The following is an 18,864-nucleotide window of genomic DNA, read 5'->3' on the forward strand; positions in this document are numbered from 1 at the left end:
GGGTTAACAAGTGATGTGTTACATTTAAGAGTCACATGCTCTTTCTACAGCTAGGTCTACTGTATTGGAGCTGCTTGCATCCTCTCTTGGAGAATTAAACATTCTCTTTCTCTGTTAATTTAATCAGAGAAAACCCAAATTAACAGAGTAAAATAGATGGAAACTACTTTGAATTTAAAAACGCAAAGATTTTTAAGGTCCAGAGGGCTTCAATTATAAAAATATAGTTTTAATAAATGAAAGAAAGTTGCCAAGAGCTAGAGAGATAGCTCAGGGTGCCGCTCTTGCAGAGGGCCTCAACAGGCATTGCACAGACATGGTGCAGAAATACACATGCAGGCAAAACACACACCCATATAAAAAACAAATCTTTTAAAAAGTTAAGTTAGTGCTTTAAATTCCTATTTCAATTAGTAAAAATAAAGAGTACATTTTTAAAGAAAACTGAAGTCCGCTTCACCAAATGGCACTTCCTTCTAGCAGTTTTATTTAATGACTTGCAAGATAAAAATCTCAGAGAGTACTCAACAGTAAAACAGTATCATCTTCTCAATGCAGAGAAAAACTCACCTTTTTAATTTCCTTATAGAGTTCTAACTGTAGCCTTGGAAGATTAGAATCCATCAAAGCCTGAAAAGAAATAGAAGAAACTTGCTATAGAAATACATTCTACCTATAGCTCTAAATTCTACCCATAATGCAAAATTACAACCAAAATTTCAAATTTTAAGAAAAAGTAACATAGCGACAATTAAATAAGAAGCTATATGTTAAGAGAAAAGTAAATGAATATAAAAATTACAAAATATTCTAAATACAGGTCTTGATTAGGATAAAAACAGAAGAAAAATAATTTAACATTTATAATAATCAAATAAAAATTAACCCTAAAGCTTTCATAGTGAACATTCAGTCTTCACTAGTTCACCCGGACAGCTCAGGTGACAGCCTTTAAGTAAGCAGGATATGGGCTGTACTTCTAGGGTCTGAGCCCTTCTCTCTGACAGGGAGCATATAACACAGAATCATCTTTTGTGAAGTTCTAAACTTCCAAAGGATGAGGATACTCACAGCCTCCACTCCCTGACCCACCTAGGTCTCAGTGTCAGCTAGGAAGTCTTACAATCCTCAGAGCTCATTTCTTGACCTTCTCTGATTACTTTGGAGCTAACTCAGAAATAAGATATGATGGTTGACTAAAACCAGCCCCACAGGCCCATAGGGAATGGTGCTATTATGAGGTGTGGCCTTGCTAGAGGAAGTGTGTCACTGGGGGTGGGCTTTGAGGTTTCAGATGCTCGAGACAGGGCCATGGCCACGCTTTCTTCCTGTTGCCAGTGTGGATACAGAACTTTATTCTACCTCTCCAGCACCATGTCTGCCTGCATGCTGCCATTCTTTCCACCATGATGAGGTACTAAAACTCTAAACTGTGACCCAGCCCAACTAAGTATTTTCCTTTATAAGAGTTGCTGTGGTCATGGTGTTTATTCACAGCAATAAAACCCTAACTAAAACATAAGGTCCACATATCTGACTTCAAGTCACAATCAAGGCTAATATTATAAAGTCCTCATTAGAGAAAGGCACTCTATTCTTGTCCCTAAGAACGTTCTCTTCTAAAAGGTCTTATCAAAATGATGGGAAGTGACAGCTCTTCTTTTCAGTTACATGTAACACCTAATATCTAGAGACCAAGGAGACACTGTTAGCTCTGTCAACCTGACATAGCCAAGATTAACTGGAAACAGTCTCAGTAAGATACTGTCTAGATCAGCTGTCCTGTGGGCATGTTTGTGGGACTATTTTGATTGCATTAATTGATGTGGGATGACCAAGGCTGAAAGTGAGTAGCACCATTGCCTAAGTTTTAGACCCAGGGCAGATTAAAAGTAGAGAGAGCTAGCTGAGCAATAAGCACACATTTTTTTCCTCTTTGTCCTTGACTGTGGCTGTGACCAGCTGCTTTGAGTTCTAGTTGCATTGAGTTCACTAGAATACTAGCCTGTAACCTGAAGTACTAAGTCGAATCCTTTCTCCCGTCAGTTTTCTGCCAGGATATTTTATCACAGCAATAGAGATGAAACTAGGACACAGGGATCATCCACAGAACCATGAGTTTTAAAGTTGAAACAGAGGCACACTTTGGAAAATTGATTCAGAAAGAATATAACATTCTACCAACTTTAAAAAAAAATCATGCTATGTGTGCCTGAGTGAATGTATGTATACACTGTGTGTATACAGGAGCATGCACAGGTCAAAAGGCACAGGATAAGTGGTTTTGAGTCACCTTATGGTACGGGGAACTAAAATCAGGTCTTCTGCAAAAGCAATAACCTCTTCTTAACCAATCTCTCTGGCCCCTCCAGCAAATTTCAGACTCTGATTCTGCTGCTGGAGTTTGAACAAAAGAATCTAATCAAGCTGACAAACATTAAAAGACTACTTTCAAATAAAATTTAAGAGTGCGTCAAAGCCTGCTTTAGCTATATAAATGTTTTATGAACTAAAACCTACTTTATTTTGTAGTAGAGAAAAACAAAAGCTCTGTTAAGGGCAGAGCACAGCTCCTCCACGAGTCCTTCATGGGGTGGTAATAGAGCTCACTACAGCTTTCTCTCCCCCAACTCCCAACCTGCCTCCACACACGGCTGACAAAGTCCACCTGGCCAGTCACCTGCCTCATAGCCTCGGCACCATCCTAGCTCATGCTTGCCCTCAACTGGCTTTTCATTTCTTAGCAGAACTGGCTTCCACACAAACCCAGTGAGCTGCAAGAGGCCCTCATTTTCTACCAAGACACAAACTACTTAAACTGACCCTCAAGATACCATTTTCCATAGCCTGAGAAGGGCCTACTCTCCTCTCTGAGACAAACCTCCAGAGTGAACAATGGGAAGAAATCACCTCCCTCTTGCTGCTGTGCACTTTATATCATGGGTTATTTTTAGACACACTCACTTTACCACTTGAAGGCAGGAACACACTGACTGGCTGTCAGAACTCAATGTATTTTGAACCCAAAAAACAAGTCATAGCTGCCCGTTTTCTGAACTAGAAACTGGTCTTAATAATACACACATCAATTCTTACAAGAAAACAAAGGTCCCAGACTACAGAGTGGTCCAGTCCCTTGCACTTGGCCTGAAGCCATCCTGCTCTCCCACCTTGCCTTGCTTTGCTCTATCCCAGTGAAGATGCCTAGCTAGATCCTGGTCTTGCCTGCTGGCTTACCCTCAACACTGCAGCAGTTGAAAAGACAGAAGCATGAATGCAGCTATAAGCAGAAGGGGAGAATGAGACTGGCCTGACTTATACTCAGGGCTATGCTGTAAAAGCTGGAATCCGTGCCATCAGCTAGAAACCATAAAGAAACAGGAAGAAAGTAGACAGGCAGCCAAAGATCCAGAATACAAAGCTGTAAGCTGTAACAGTGGTCTAAGGTCTCAAACATGCACTAAGCCCTCCTCACCAGCAGCAGCATCAGTAATAAGCCACCACAGAGGAGAGGTTTGAAAGAAAATGCTGCTTGCACTTGAAATGACAAGGATATGGGCAATTTAGAGTCACATTGTTCTCTCTGCCCTTCCTAACGCCCACCTACCAATCAAGGCAACTTGTAGTTCTCTCTGGTTTTTGTTTTTGTTTGGGGGGGGGGTTGTTTTGTTTTGTTTGGGAGGGAGATGTTGTTTTGTTTTGTTTTTTTTTTAAATCTCCTAAGATCAAAGATCAAGAACTGAAATGAAAGCCTGATCCTGAATAATGGTGTCTGGACTTGAGGAAGAAAAGGCTAAAATCGGACATATGTGAGCCATGTGAGGGTCACTAATGCACCAAGTTTATAAATTAGGTGAAACCCATTCAGCCATTAGGCCAGCATGGAAGATGAATCACAAATACAACCCTGTACTGGATGGGTTCTGTTTACTTGACACAGCTAAAGTTCTTTAGGAAGATGAACCTCAAATGAAGGAAAATGCCTCTTAAGATTGCCTGGAGGCAAATATGAAGGGCATTTTCGTGATTAATGATCAATGTAGAACTGACCCATCTCACTGTATGCAATGCTATCCCTGGATAGGTGGTGTTGGGTTATAAAAGAAAGCAGGCTGAGCAAACCATGAGGAGCAAGCCAGTAAACACTGTTCCTCCATGGCTCCTGCTTTTCTTTTGGCTCTGGTGTTTATCGCACCAACAGAAAGCAAACTAAGACAGGCATCATGTATAGGTGCTTAGGGAGTGACAGAAGCAATCTCACAAAGGCTGCCCCATCTCAACCATTCCTCAGCCTCAACAGAGATAGATGGAAACCTGAGCACCAGAAGTCAGCTTCTGACCACAGAGCAAGCTAACCAACAGGCCATGACCTGATTATATGGGAAGAATTTCTTAGACAAGGGGATCCCATGGATCCAGTAACAGAAAGTGGAAAGTAACAGTGAGCTGACAGGCCACACTTTGCCATGTAACTGGGCAAGAGTAAGAATTTCATTATTAAAGGAATGTCTCACCATACAGACACATCAACATGCTCACAGGTGAGTCATAGAGACAGCTTCCATTTTATAACTTAGAAAACTTAAGTTCACAAAAAATAAGGACATCTCCACCAAGTTGTTCAATTATTAGGTGAAAGAAATCACCGTGCCCAGGCCTACAGAATAGCAGAGAACTGCAGCAGGCCAACTGAAACCATGTTCCCCAGCTGACAAGTCGCCATCGGTAAGTCTGGACTCATGAAGAAAGAGGGGCCAGTATACTGGACAGTGCAAAACTGGGTGCTTTAAAAACAAGGGCCTGGGAAGAAAGTGCAAGGGCTATTCTGCTTTAATACTGAGGGAGGGAAATAACCCCTGTTAGATGAGAGTTTCCAGTTCATCCAGAAGATAGAATTGTGAAAAGCTTAAGGAAAGGGAAGAGACAGTGTCTCGTCCAGTGATTTAAATTTTAGGAATGAGACTGAAATCAGGAGGGGGAGGGGCAGAAGGAATATGAAGGTCTAAAGAAAAAGGGTCCGTGCACAAAAAAGTGAGATATGCATTCTCCTTAGCCATCTTTCAGAAGCAGTTTAGAAAAGAGGTGTTGAGAATTATGTCGCAGAGCTTACCTCCATGGTATCAACGTGAGGTAGAAGTGGCACTTAAGACACTAGTCCTAAAACCCCACTCACACAAAGCAATGTAGGAGACAACCAGAACAGGCACAGGACTCCTGAGAGGTGTATGTCAGAATAGAAAATAAAATAAAACCTTAAGAATGAGAACAGAAACTAGGTATAGTGGCTCAGTTTTAATCCTAACAATCAGAGGGCATAAGCAGGTAGATCCCAGTGAGTTCAAGGCCAGCTCAATCTACATGATGACTTCCTGGACTGTCAAGGCCACACAGTGAAAAGGAAACAAAGAAACAGACTGGAGCTGCAGTGGGCTGCACTCAGTACAAGGAAGCAATGACACGTGCCCAGCTTTCGGCACTGCAACTGAGTGCCTACTGCTTCCTGGCTCCATTATCCTTCCTGTCTGTACTCTTTTCCCCCATTCAGGTCAGGCTACCTACAACTGACCTGACCTGAGAAGCCACCTTTACCAACAAGCAGTACTCTCTGATCTCCATTAGGGGGGGCAAGAAAAGAAATGAAGGAAGGCATGGAAAACTTCATTTGCACACACCCACTTTTGTACCTCCAGAGCTCTAAGGTTCTCCAAGCAATACCCAAACAAAAGTGGCAGCCCACAGAGCCATTCCTCTAACGACATAGGTGGCCAGTGGTCACTTAGATGCCCTTCAGAACCGACCTACGTACTATAAGGGTACAAAAGAAACGGTTCCTGCTGATGGAACATTTATCTATTTATGGGGAAATACCCAGGTCCTACAAGCCACATGTCACAAATGAAAAATATGTAGATATTCTGAGGAAGTTTCACTCAAAGCAAGAAAACATTCATCAACAGCTTTGTCTTTTAGCACATGACAACCACAGGAGCATGCTATCGCCATCATCTTAATGGGACGCTTACTTTGATGACTTTGTTGAGACACTCATCAGCCACCATTCTGACATCTGATTCCGCATCGTCACTGCACAGCAGAAACAGCTCCATAGCAATGCCCAAGAGTTTCTGAAATTCTGGAGAATTTCTAAGTAAAAAGAGAGAGGTTGTTAAAGTCGTGAGGGAGCTAGAACTGATGACAAAATGCAATGAGTGATCTAATGGAATTTTACAAGAAAGAACAGTTCATAAAAATGAAGGAGATCTGCATAAAGGTGGATTGTGGTGAGCAGCATATTGGTACTAATCCCCTTTTCTTTTTAAGATTTCATTTAAACATGTTTAGAAGATACCATCTAGGATTCTCAAATCACAAGCAATCATATGCTTTGTAAAAAGGTTGTTTTTACTTTTAGATAGAATTCTTGAAGCCTTGAAAAACCAGCAAGCCATCGTCTCCTTTCTTTCTTTTTAATCTTACTTTCAATGTGCTTGCTTCAAGGTCCAATTACATTTCCTAAGATTGTAAGAAACAGAATACTGGTATCACAAAAACTGGAATCTGGGCACTATTGTGCATTGTTGTGTGTATGCAGGTAAGGTCAGGTGAAATCTTAATTAGTCAGGTAAGGCTGTGATAGTTTTAGAGCAGGGACAGAGAGACAGGGAAACATATAAGGATGGAGAAAAGATGGAGGAAGAAGATAAACAAGATCCACACAGCCTGAAAGAGCCACAGGTAGCTATGGATATTATAGAAGGACAATAGAGTAATGTGTGTGTGTGGGGGGGGTGCATTTGCCCCATCTAGGTATATAGATTGTATTTATATCAACTGAGTTTTGAGTTCTTTTGTGGGCATCTTAGGGGTTGAAATTTTACTGTTAAAAATCTGGCTGATAAATTACAAGCCTGGAGTTTTCATTTCATGAGGCTAGGGGTTTAGAGCCAGCGGTAGCCAATCTTGGCAGACTAGACACAGGGGACAGATGGCTTAGGAGTGTGGAGTGGTTCGGCAGCAGAATGACCTCAGGAACCTGGGAAAACCTCAGCTTGCGGCTCCCAATCGGGGAGCCAACTTTAGCATGAATTGTTTTGTTTTTTTTTTTTTAATAATTACATGCTACATACTATCTGTGAAGTATTTTAGTAAGTTTAGTTGAAAGCACCTGTTTGATATATTATGATCCAACAAGCTAAGCCCACCCATTAGAAGAGGCTGGTGGGCCACGTGAGTGGAACTCTAAAGTATCTCAAACCTGCATGTAACACAAGGTATATTCTGAAAGTGATCCTGGTGATATAGAATGGGGCATGCCATTCTAAAACATCAAAAGTAGACTGTTGTACTAAGATCTTAATCTAAAGGACTCTGTCTATACAGTCACCTTCTCTTTCACCTCTAACAAGAAAGTTCTAGCACATGTTTTTAATCCCAGCAGCCCGGAGGCAGAGGCAGAGGGATCTCTACAAGTTCTAGGCAAGTTAGAGCTACACAATAAGACTCTGTCTCAAAAGGAGTAAAAAGACATCCATAAACCTAAGAGAAAGAAAAGGAATCAATAATGCTCAACACGTACAGAGCAAGAAGACATGGCACTAAGAAATGCCACAGACCTTATAGATAAGGATACAGTAGTAAACTAGGATCTGAGGAGGAATGTCTAATGCTAGAGGCTTTTCCTCAGACATCAGTCTTAGCAGTGCCAAAACAGAAGGTTAACGACAGCTCTAAGAATGAGCTCAGGATTCCTTCTAGTAGACACAATATAAAATGAGGCAGGTAAGGTTAATTATTCAACAAACCTATCCAAAATATGATTTCTACATGTAGTCAGCAAATAACAGTAGGCCTGACAACCTGATTTCAATACTCAGAACAAACATCATGAAAAGAGAACCAGAAAGTTGGCCCCCAACCTTCACACAAGTATTATGTCAAGGTACACCCATTGACATTAACAGACACAAAAATCAACCAATCCACGTAAAAGAAACAAAAAAAGAAAAAAAGAAAAGACTGTGCTGTATAGCAAGCTCTTTCAGAGTCAGGAAATTCTGAAGGAATGCTTGATAGGACACAGGAAGCAGCAGGGCACGGTACTCAGGAGGGAGAAGTGGGAAATCTCTGTGAGTTCAAGGCCAGCCTGATCTACATAGTAAGTTTAAGGAATGACAGGACTAAAGAAACTCCATTTCAAAAACAAACAAACAAAAAGACTCAGGAAATAAACAACTCAGAAGTCTCTGAAAGTCCCTGAAATTTACCAGATTCATAATAACCTTCTGTCCCCAAGTATGCTGGCTAGTTTTATGTCAGCTTGACACAAGCTAGAATCATTTTAGAAGAGGGAATTTCAAATGCCATTACCAGTTTGGACTATAGCGGTTTTTTGTTTTGTTTTTGTTTTTGTTTTTTTTAATTAATGATTGATGTGGGAAAACCTAGTTTGTTGTGGGTGATGAACTGATGGTCCTGGGTGCTATAAAAAGCAGGCAGAGCAAACCATGAGAGGAAGCAGTAAGCAGCACTCCTCAATTACCTCTGTATCAGTTCCTGCCCTGACTTCCCTCAGTGACGGACTGTAATGCAGAAGTACAGGCTGAAATAACCTCTTTCCTCCCCAAGTTGCTTTTAGTCAGTGTTTTATCACAATAGAAATCCTGACTAAGAGACCTGGATCATATGAGTAGTAAGGACGATTAAGGGAGACTTCTGAAATGTTAAGGTCTAAGTTGTAAAAAGAGTTCCAGGATTCTAGCTTTGTGAGCTCTCCCATGCCTGGGTGGGATTTTGGTGATGCAGTGTCTTTTGAGTCATCCATGATCCTATAAGTAACCACTCACCCATACCACTTTAAGAAACCCTTATTCATTCACTGATTCACCAAGTTGGATTTTAGAGGCATCAATACTTTGGTCTGTTAATGCTTCCCTATGGGTTGAGTAAACACTTGCTCTTAACTCCCCAAAAAATGGTATCATGGAACAGGTTGCTGCATGCATAAAACACACATCGTAATCCCAGCACACAAGCAGCACAGGCAAGAAGATCACTAGTTTTTGATCAGTACATAATCTTGTCTCAGAAGAGAGACAGAGACAGAGAGATATAGACAAAGACAGACAGACAACAGACAGACAGACAGGCAAAGGTCTCTAATGGCTATCCATCTGTCAGCATAGATGCTATTACCACTGTTCTTCAATCCTTTGGGTAGATCCAGATTCTATCTGGTATCGTTTTCTATCTGTTTGAAACACTTCCTTTAAAATATCTTAAACTCATTGCTTGACAGACAGAAGGTATTCCTCAGTGGTATGTCTGAAAACCTCCTTATTTAACCTAGCCATTTGACAACAGATTTTTACAGAGGAGAACATGCCTGTGATAGTTTGAATATGTGGCCCAGGGAGCGGTGTTATTAGAAGGTGTGACCTTGTTGGAGTAGGTGTGTCACTGCGGGCATAGGCTTTAATACCCTCATCCCAGCTGCCTAGAAGCCAGTCTTCCACTAGCAGCGTTTAGATGAAGATGCAGAACTCTCAGCTCCTCCTACACAATGCCTGACTGGATGCTGCCATGCTCCTGCCTTGATGTTAATGGACTGAACTCTGAACCTGTGAGCCAGCCCCAATGTTGTCATTTATAAGACTTGCCTTGGTCATGGTGTTTGTTCGCAGCAGTAAAACCTAAGACAATGCCTTACAGATGGCACTTCCCTGTATTTTGGCAGGCATTTCCTATGAGAAGTAGGCTGTCTCCTTATTTTAGTTTGGGCTCAGCCTTTTTCCTGTCTTATTTCCTCTTCCAGTATCCTCAAGCTTCTGCTTCTTAGACATAAAAAATAGTTGAACTGTTTTAAAGTTTCTTACACTGTTTTAGTGTTTCTCTACGCTAACCTGGTTTAATTCCTGAGTCAATATTGACTAACTGTTCCTGTTATAAATTGTAACTTCCTACACTTCCTTGCATTTCTGATTTATTTTTGTTGTGGTCAGATTTTGTTTTTAAGACAGCAGTTCTATCTGTCTCTATTGTGGCCCTGAGTGTCTTTCCTCTGACAAAAATTCATGCCAACATGAATGGTGACAATGCCCTATTTATGTCATCACTGCTATGGCTGTGACAGCAAAATCCCAGACTGGATGGCTCAAAGCACGGCACTTATCGATCTCATGGCTCTGGTGACTGTGTAGTGCACAGTGGAAGACCGGAGGAGGAGAACACAGAGGTGCCATGCTTCCCGTCCCATACCTCTGAATATCTACAATCTGGCTGTTCCTGAGCTATACTGTGTAGCAAGCCAGAAAATGTTAGTATTTTCTTGAGTTCTACAAGCCAGCATAGCACACCACAAACTCCCCAACCTAAAGAGGAGGGTCATACAAATCTCAGCTTAGTCACTCAGTGGCCTCTCACGGGCCTGTGACCAGTATGTGAGGAGAATACCAAAAGACAAAGCTGTAGAACTTTGTGGGATGTGACATTAATCCCAAGAAAACAGAGTAAACACTGAATTAACCTACTAAAATGCAGAGCTAGTCTCAGTTTCAGAATGGGGAACTAGATCTTCAACATACAAACTAGGTCGGGGAGATACACATTCAGTCCATAACAACTAATAAAGATGAACTTTTAATATAGGAGACATAAAATAAACATTGAGCCCAACCTGAGTCCTTTCTTCTTTTCTCTTCATTTGAGAAGTTATGCTTTTATAAAGCCTGGGCTAATCTCTAAGTCATGAACCTTCTGCCTCTGCCTGAGTAGCCCAGTCAAATTCTTTCTTGAAATACACACATACGGATGTGTGTGTGTGTGTGTGTGTGTGTGTGTGTGTGTTTGTGTGTGTTTTACCTATTTTCCTATTAGAATAATACTTACTCTTTAATGATTCACTCACAGACTCTTAAGCCTTTCATTTATCTAACTTGCCAATACCTTCCCCAAGTTGAATTTACTTTCTTTTTTCATTACTGTAGATTTTGACATTTATGCTACATTCTAAAGCCAAGTGTCCCAGCTAGTTTTCTGTCCTACGTGACATAAGCTAAACTCCTCTGAAGAGGGAACTTCAATTGAAAAACTGCCTCCAGAAAATGGGACTCTAGGCAGAAGAGCCTATTTCTTAAATAACGATTGATGGGGAAGGGCCAGCTCATTGTAGATGGGCACACCCCTGGGCTGATGGTCCTGGCTTCTATAGGAAAGCCACTCCAGCCATGAGGAACAAGCCAGTAAGCAGTCTCCCTCCACAGTCTGTATGAGATCCTGCCTCCAGGTTCCAGCCTGATTGCCATCAGTGATGGACTTTTTTTTACATGCAAATGTAAGTGAAAGTAGCATTTGGTCTTGGCATTTCATCACAGCATAGAAACTCTAAGAGATCCGATCTATAATCTAAGCATTAGGAGGTAGAAGCAAAAGAATGTTATCTTTTGTTATACAGCAAGTTTGAGGCCATCCGGGACTTTTTTGTCTCTCAAACAGAAAGTAGAAGGTTCAATGGATAAGAGCACTGGCTGCTCTTGCAGAGGACCTAGGTTTGTTTCCCAGCACCCACACAGTGACTTACAACCATCTTTAATTCCAGTTTCAGGGACTTCAGTGCCTTTTTATGGTCTCTGTGGGTACCAGGAACACACAGGGAGCAAATACATAAAAGAATACAAATTAAATTATCAACATGCCATTCAACTATCATATGACTAAAATTCACATATGTAAATGACAAAAAGAAAACATTACCCATGAGAGAACCCAGATACCCTTATAACACAACTACAAATGTGGTAAAAAAAAAAAAAAAAATCCTTATTTTAAAAGGATTTTTCTTGATGCAAGGTTTTGCTATTTCCCAGGCTAATCCCAAATTCAAGATTCTCTTATCTCAGTCTGCCAAATACTGGGATTGTAAGCATGTCATACAACAAGTAGCCTAAATAAACTTTTAAAAGATAGCTGAGGCACAAAGAACATGCTAATGCAATAAGAGTGAAAACAGAGTATACAGATATAAATATAGTTTAGACTGGGGGCTGAGGGATATGCTCAAGGCAGAGTTTCTCAGTGTAAGCTCTAGCCATCCTGGAACTCACCCTGTGGACCATGCTAACCTCGAGAGTCACCTGCCTCTGCCTCCCAAGTGCTGGGATTCAAGGAATGCACTACCACCACCCAGCAAACAGTTTTTATTTCTTTTGTTGTTGTTTGGTTGGTGGTTGTTGTTTGTTGTTATTGTTGTTGTTTTTATTTGTTTTGTTTTTGTTTTTGAGACAAGATGTCTTTGTATAGGTTCTGGAACTAGCTCTGTAGTCCAGGCTAGTCCTGAACTCACAAAGATCTGCCTGCCTCTGCCTCTGCCTCTGCCTCTGCCTCTGCCTCTGCCTCTGCCTCTGAATGCCAGGTTACAAGTATATGCACCACCACCTTACTCAGTAATTACCTGAGAGACGTCTTTTAAACAAAGAAAGAAAAACAACAACACAACAGAAAGAAAAGAAGAGGCTGGAGAGATGGCTCAGCACTGGCTAGCCAGCAACCCATCTATAAAGAGATTTGATGCCTTCATCTGTCATGCAGGTGTGCATGCGAGTACTCATAGATATAAATATATAAATCTTTTTTAAAAAGCCAATTACCTGAGAGACTGTGCCACAATGTTTTCACATATTGTTAGACAGTGATTCACACGGTCCTTCTTGGTGGCTGAGAGTTCCTTCTTTCTAAAAAAACAAAAGGAAAAGAAATGAGCATCCATTGAGGTGACTCCTCCATTTGTTTCTACATTTTATTCATTCCTAAGTACATCTTGGCTACTACTAGCAGATCATAAACCCCGTGCTGGGAAGACGGTGGCATGAAGGAATGATGACAGATGAGGTCAATCAAGAGCTTCCTCACACACCCGCCACTCTGAAAAATCAGAGTTCCTCATCACAGAGAAAGGGGGAAAGTGGAGTGCCAACAATCAGGCAGGGATGAAAACAGGCAAGACATGCCCCATGAAATGGTAAAACCCAAGATGAGGTTTCCAGCACAGAAAAGACCCAGTGCCTAACAATTATGCCACTAAAGAATCTCTAAGTACCAGGGTCAGTGAGTATGTCTCCTTTATCTCTTTCCTAAAGGGGACTTTCCCTGACAAGTCATGCAGACTTCTAACTTGTCACCAAAACTTGCCTAGCAACAAGCACATAACCTGCTCCCATAGATGGACTGGGGATGCTAGTGATATACAGAATTCCTAATTTATCTACATGTCCTAGCTGTCGTCCTCCAATCAGAACAACGTGCCCAACACTCGAGAGTCAATTATACAGATAAAGACAATAAGAAGAGTACAGAACAGCATGACAGCATCTTGGGTCCCTATATGATCTTCAGAAGCACAGGCTCCCCACACCTCCCAACCTCATAAGAAGCTCACCACAGCAATGCTAGAATTGAAATCTAGCAAACACTACCTGCTAAAAGATAAACAAAATGCAATTTCCCAAACAGGAACTTATCTAGGAAAAGGAAGTAACCACTAATAAGAAACAAGAACAAATCATAATGCACTTCACTTGAGGAAAAAACTTAGTAAGATTCCGATGACCAAAACAGGGTGATTCTATTTTTAGAACACTCTGGAACAAGCAAAAATATAAGAATTAAAATATGACCAGTAATGTCCAGGGAGAGAAGATGACAGCAAAGATGCATAGGGAGTTTTGGGTAGCAACAGAACCAATCTAAATCCTGATTATGGGCTGGAGAGTTAAGAGCACTGACTCCTCTTCCAGAGGTCCTGAGTTCATTCCCAGCAACCACATGGTGACTCACAACCATCTGTAATGGGAATCTAGCGCCCTCTTCTGGTGTGGCTGAAGACAGCTACAGTGTACTCATACACATAAAATAAATAAATAATTTAAAAAATCCTGATTATGGAAAGGCAAGACCGCTCAGACTGTAAAATGCTTGCCATGTGAGCCTGAATGTGATCCCCAGAGCCCACAGTAGAAAGAGCTAACTCTAAAGATGTCCTCTGACCTCCACATGCATTCATCTGCCCATGGGGCAAGCAAACACACACTCACACACTTGGTATGTGCATGCATGCCTAATAATAATAATAATAATAATAATAATAATAATAGAAACAATAAATTTATAATCCTGATTATGGTAGTCATGGATATGCATTAGTCAAATCTCAGAATTGTATACCAAAAAGGACATGTCCTCACATGTAAAGAAAATAAATGAGAATAAAAAGCTATCTTCTCTAAATCACTTGTAATAAGCCTCTGTTGCAATAGCTTAGATTTTTTACCTCCTTTAAAATACCCATTAGGAAGCTCAGAGAGCACCAACCACCTTAAACATTTTAAGAAGTGTACCTTCCAGAGGTCCTGAGTTCAATTTCCTTCAGTTCCCAGCAACCACATGATTGCTCATGGCCATTAATAAGGGCATCTGTTGCCCTCTTCTGGCATGCTGGAGTGCATACAGCAAAGCACTCATACATTCATTAAATAAGTAAATAAAGAAATAAATGGAAACAAAAAAGAAGGCTAACAATGAACTCAGTGACCTAACTACAATTATTATGGAAACATTCATTATATGAGATTTTCAGTAACCTTAGATCCAAAACCTAAACCTCCAAACTAACCAAGTCAGTAAATAGATTCTTCTGACAGGTCCACTATGAACAAAGACGAAGACTGGGACAACTGGGAAATTCAATTCGAACAACTGTTGGATTCTTGGCCTTTCTATCAGAGAAAAGTCATTGTTGGATTACCCAGACCATAGCTTGTAAACCAATATAATAAATCCCCTTTTAAAATGTATATACCATTTTATATACCATATATATAGTGGTAGTTTGAACGAGAATGGCCCCTTAAGTTCATATGCTTGAATGTTTGGTTCCAGTTAATGAACCCATTTGGAAAAAATAGGGAGTGTGGCCTTGTTGGAAGAAGTCTGTCACTGGGGGTGGGCTCTGAGGTTTGAAAAGCCCACATCAGGCCTAGTTTCTCTCTCTCTACCTGCAAACTGCTAATCAGATGTGAATTCTCAGCTACTTCTCAGCACCACGGCTGCCTGCCTCTACAGTCCTGCCATGATGATAACAAACTAAACCTCTGAAACTTTAATTAAATGTTTCCTTTATAAGTTGCCTTGGCCACAGTGTTTCATCACAATAAAACAATAACATTTATACACATACATACACCTTTTAAGTTCTGTTCCTTTAGAGAACCCTGACAATTACAAACAAAGCAACTCTCCAAAGCTGTCGTCTAACTTCCTCAGGTCCACAGCAGGTACACTCACATACACACTCAAGCAAGCACACACGCATACTAACATCACTTGTTCAGATTCACATCACCAAGATGTCACTGTCAAAAGCAGGAAAATAAACTATCACAGTCAACTGAAGAAAAGACAAATCTTGAGTTTTCTCTTTTTACTCCATCCCAAAGTATTTCCCAGCAAACTAAACCCTTTTCAGGGAAAATTTACTAGTATATAAAGTTCCCAATAGTTGCTAGTTTGACTTAAAATTCAAATATCAGTTATTAAGTACCTGCTTTGTGTGAAAAGCAAAGCATCTACTTGCTATTACAACAATGATACTGTTCCTCTTATATCACTTATGCATGTGTACTCTGGCCCTTACATTCTAAGAGCAGACAACTCTTCCATTACAATCCATCTCTCATGATGCCAGTTTTAAAACCCAGGCCAGAACATCCAAGACCTTATGCTGCAGGATATGTGATCACACTGTGAGCCCCAAGTTTGTGTTATTTACTGAAAAAACAACAACAACAACAATAACAACAAAAACAACTTGTTTCTAGCTCTTAGCATACACCTAATCCCTTCTGGCTAGAATACAAACACTCTTAGTATGCACCTTTAATCCCAAACAGTGGAGGTAAAGTTAGTTTGTAGAAGGAAGCAGCCATGTTTGAAAGTGATGTCTAATTGAGTGGCAGACAAAGTGATGAATCAGAGAAAGATTTGATAGAATAGATCTGCCCAACTGTTACCAGAAAAGAAAAGAACACTACAGGAGGGAGAGGGCAGAGAGAGAGAGAGGAAGGAGGCTGTTTTACCCAGACAGTAATAGAGAGACAGGTTGCAGAGAGAGGACAAGCTAGACACAGATGAAGATGGAACAAACAAGAGAATGAGAAAGAGCCAGAAGATTGGAACCAATTGCCAAAGTTAGTCAAGGTCAAGCAGAGCAATTCAGGAGAGGCCAAGAGAGAGAAGCTGGATTGAATCAGTCAGTTTGGAGAGCCGTTTGAGCCAGAACAGCTAATTGATCCAGATCAGCAAGCCAGAGATGAGAAAGAACAAGAAAGGGTGAACTTATGGAGCAGTAAGTCTCAGAAGCTGAAAATATTCTAGGCATAAATTAGATTGTATGGAAGATAGCAGCTTTGAGGACCAAGCCTGGGTTAATGGACAGAGACAGTAAGAATCAGAGATAATTACTCTAGAAGAATAAGATAGTTTTACAGCCTTATAACAAGTATCTCCTCTTAGCATGCCAAATACTCTATTTAAAGTACCCTCAGAACACAGAGTACACTAACCAGGAATATCAGAAAGTGAAAATCCTTCTGGTATACTCTGCAGGTCAGAAGCCAGGACCTCTATTACAGACTTCTCAGTCAATTAGAACATGATCACAATATTATAACTTGGCAACAATCAAGAGACTGAAGCAGAAGAGTCAGGAGTTTGAGAAGAGCCTTGGATATACACAGCAAGACCTTGTCTCAAAACAAAAAATCAATTTGAACTCAGGCTACCTTTCAGCTTCATTCTTTATCACTATTCTCCAAACTGTAGAGAATTCTGGCCCTTTCAACTTCACTTTAAAAGAGAAGGAAGCGAACAGAGATGATAAAGCTGAAGTTGTTGGGCATACATCTTCCAGCTGAGTTCTGTAAAGCATAAAGCACCCGCCCTCTTCTTCTCTCACTCCTGGCTGGCCTGGAACTCAGTCTAGCCCTCTTGAGAAGTCAAGGTCCTCCTGCCTCTCAGCACTGGCTCTTAGTGCTGGAACTGCAGCCCTCACCACCACACCTGGCCTAGGTCCCAATCTAAAATAACTTCTTTATCTACCTCATTCTGTCCAATAAGAAAACCTGATAGAGAAATAAATAAATAAATAAATAAATAAATAAATAAATAAATAACCAAGCAAACAAATGAATCTGTAGATATTTCATTCCTTATGAAATTAGATGGGATTTTTAGAGGTAAGTCAGACTGATTTGCTTTTTATAAAAAATAAAATAGCTCAGGATAGGCAACTATATCAATAGGGTAAAAACAACCCTGGCTTTTCAACCACTTGAAACTACATCTTCAAAATGAAAACAAACTTCAGCCAGACTATTCTAAGTGTTTAATAAGGCAATCTACTCAGGCTCTCAACTGTGGGGGCATGTAAAAGACCCAGACTCTACAGCACACTGTACCAAATTTTTAACTTATCTAAAAATATAAAATCAGGCCCTCATAACTAAATTCTTAGCTTTAGAATTACCTGGTTGTTCTTTTAAAAAATGTGATTACAGGGGTTGAAAAGATGGTTCAATAGTTATGAGTGATTGCTGCTAATCCAAAGAACCCAAGTTCAGATCCCAGGACCTATATCAGGTGGCTTATAACCATCTGTAACATGGGATCCAATACCCTCTTCAGGGTACATGTACTCATGTGCATAGACTTCTACACAGATACATATATATCACCTAATTAAAAATAAAAATCTTTTAATTTTAACAATGTGATTTCACATTAAGAGAATAGACTGGACTGCTCAAGGAATTTGAAATCATTCCTCCTCCTCAACCACCATCACCTCCACCACCACCTCCACTACCACCACTACAACCACCTCCACTACAACCACCTCCACCATGACTCACTCTCCATGCTGAGGTCCAAAAGCTGTCTTGCCCATAGGAAGCACAGCAAACTGGGACAAGAATTCATAGCTTCTGATTCCCCACCAGCTACTCTGATTTTTGTCAAGTCCTATCATTACATGAGATACATTACATTGGTGCACACTTAGACCCCTTTTAAAAAGGTTTGGTGTTTTTGTTTTGTTTTATTTCAAAACAGGGTGTCTTTTGTAGCCCTGGCTGTCCAAGAACTCTGTAGACCAGGCTAGCCTCAAACTCACAGAGATCCACCTGCCTCTGCCTCCCAAATGCTGGGATTAAAGGCCTATGCCACCACTGCCTAACTAGATTTTTTTTTAAATGTATATGAGTACACTATAGCTATCTTCAAACACACTAGAAGAGGGTGTCAGATCCATTACAAATTACACATACACACACACACACACACACACACACATACACACACATAAAATTATGCAGCAACACTTAAGACTATCAAAACTCATGGTCTTCTAAGCAACAGAACCATTCAGTCTTCCAATAGCAAAGGACTATGATGTAACAATATTGTCTATGTGGAAGACACAAGAAGCAATCTAGAAAAGACAAAAGAATCAGTATGAAGGACAAAGTTCCTTCAACTATAAAGACAGACTGGGGGATAATGCACTGTATAATGAAAAGTATTATTAGCAAGAGACAGTCCTTATTTTAAGATAACTAGAGCCAAACATGGTGAACATCTTCAGTCCTGGAATGCAGGGAGTAGAGGCAAGAGAATCACAGCATATTTGAGGCCAACATGGACTACAAAACAAAACTGTCTTAAATAGATAAAACAACCTCAGAACAAAATGAGCAATACTTATGCCGAAATATCCTACCATGCCTGTGGTGATGGTGCGCACCTTTAATCCCAGGACTT

The 18,864-nt window shown here is 40.6% G+C and overlaps 1 protein-coding gene across 1 annotated transcript in view; it reads right to left on the reverse strand.

Moving 5' to 3' along the window:
- HTT (huntingtin) overlaps nt 1-18,864 on the reverse strand; it is a 138,582-nt gene that overhangs the window by 108,668 nt on the left and 11,050 nt on the right. The window contains exons 2-4 of the mRNA XM_080932563.1: nt 12,642-12,725; nt 6,024-6,144; nt 571-630 (exon numbers count right to left, since the gene is read on the reverse strand). Coding sequence (XP_080788689.1) covers nt 571-630; nt 6,024-6,144; nt 12,642-12,725 — 265 coding nt within the window. The remainder of the gene's footprint in view (nt 1-570; nt 631-6,023; nt 6,145-12,641; nt 12,726-18,864) is intronic.

This window comes from Micromys minutus (assembly GCF_963924665.1).
Source record: "Micromys minutus genome assembly, chromosome: 1".
In the NCBI taxonomy this organism is placed as follows: domain Eukaryota; kingdom Metazoa; phylum Chordata; class Mammalia; order Rodentia; family Muridae; genus Micromys; species Micromys minutus.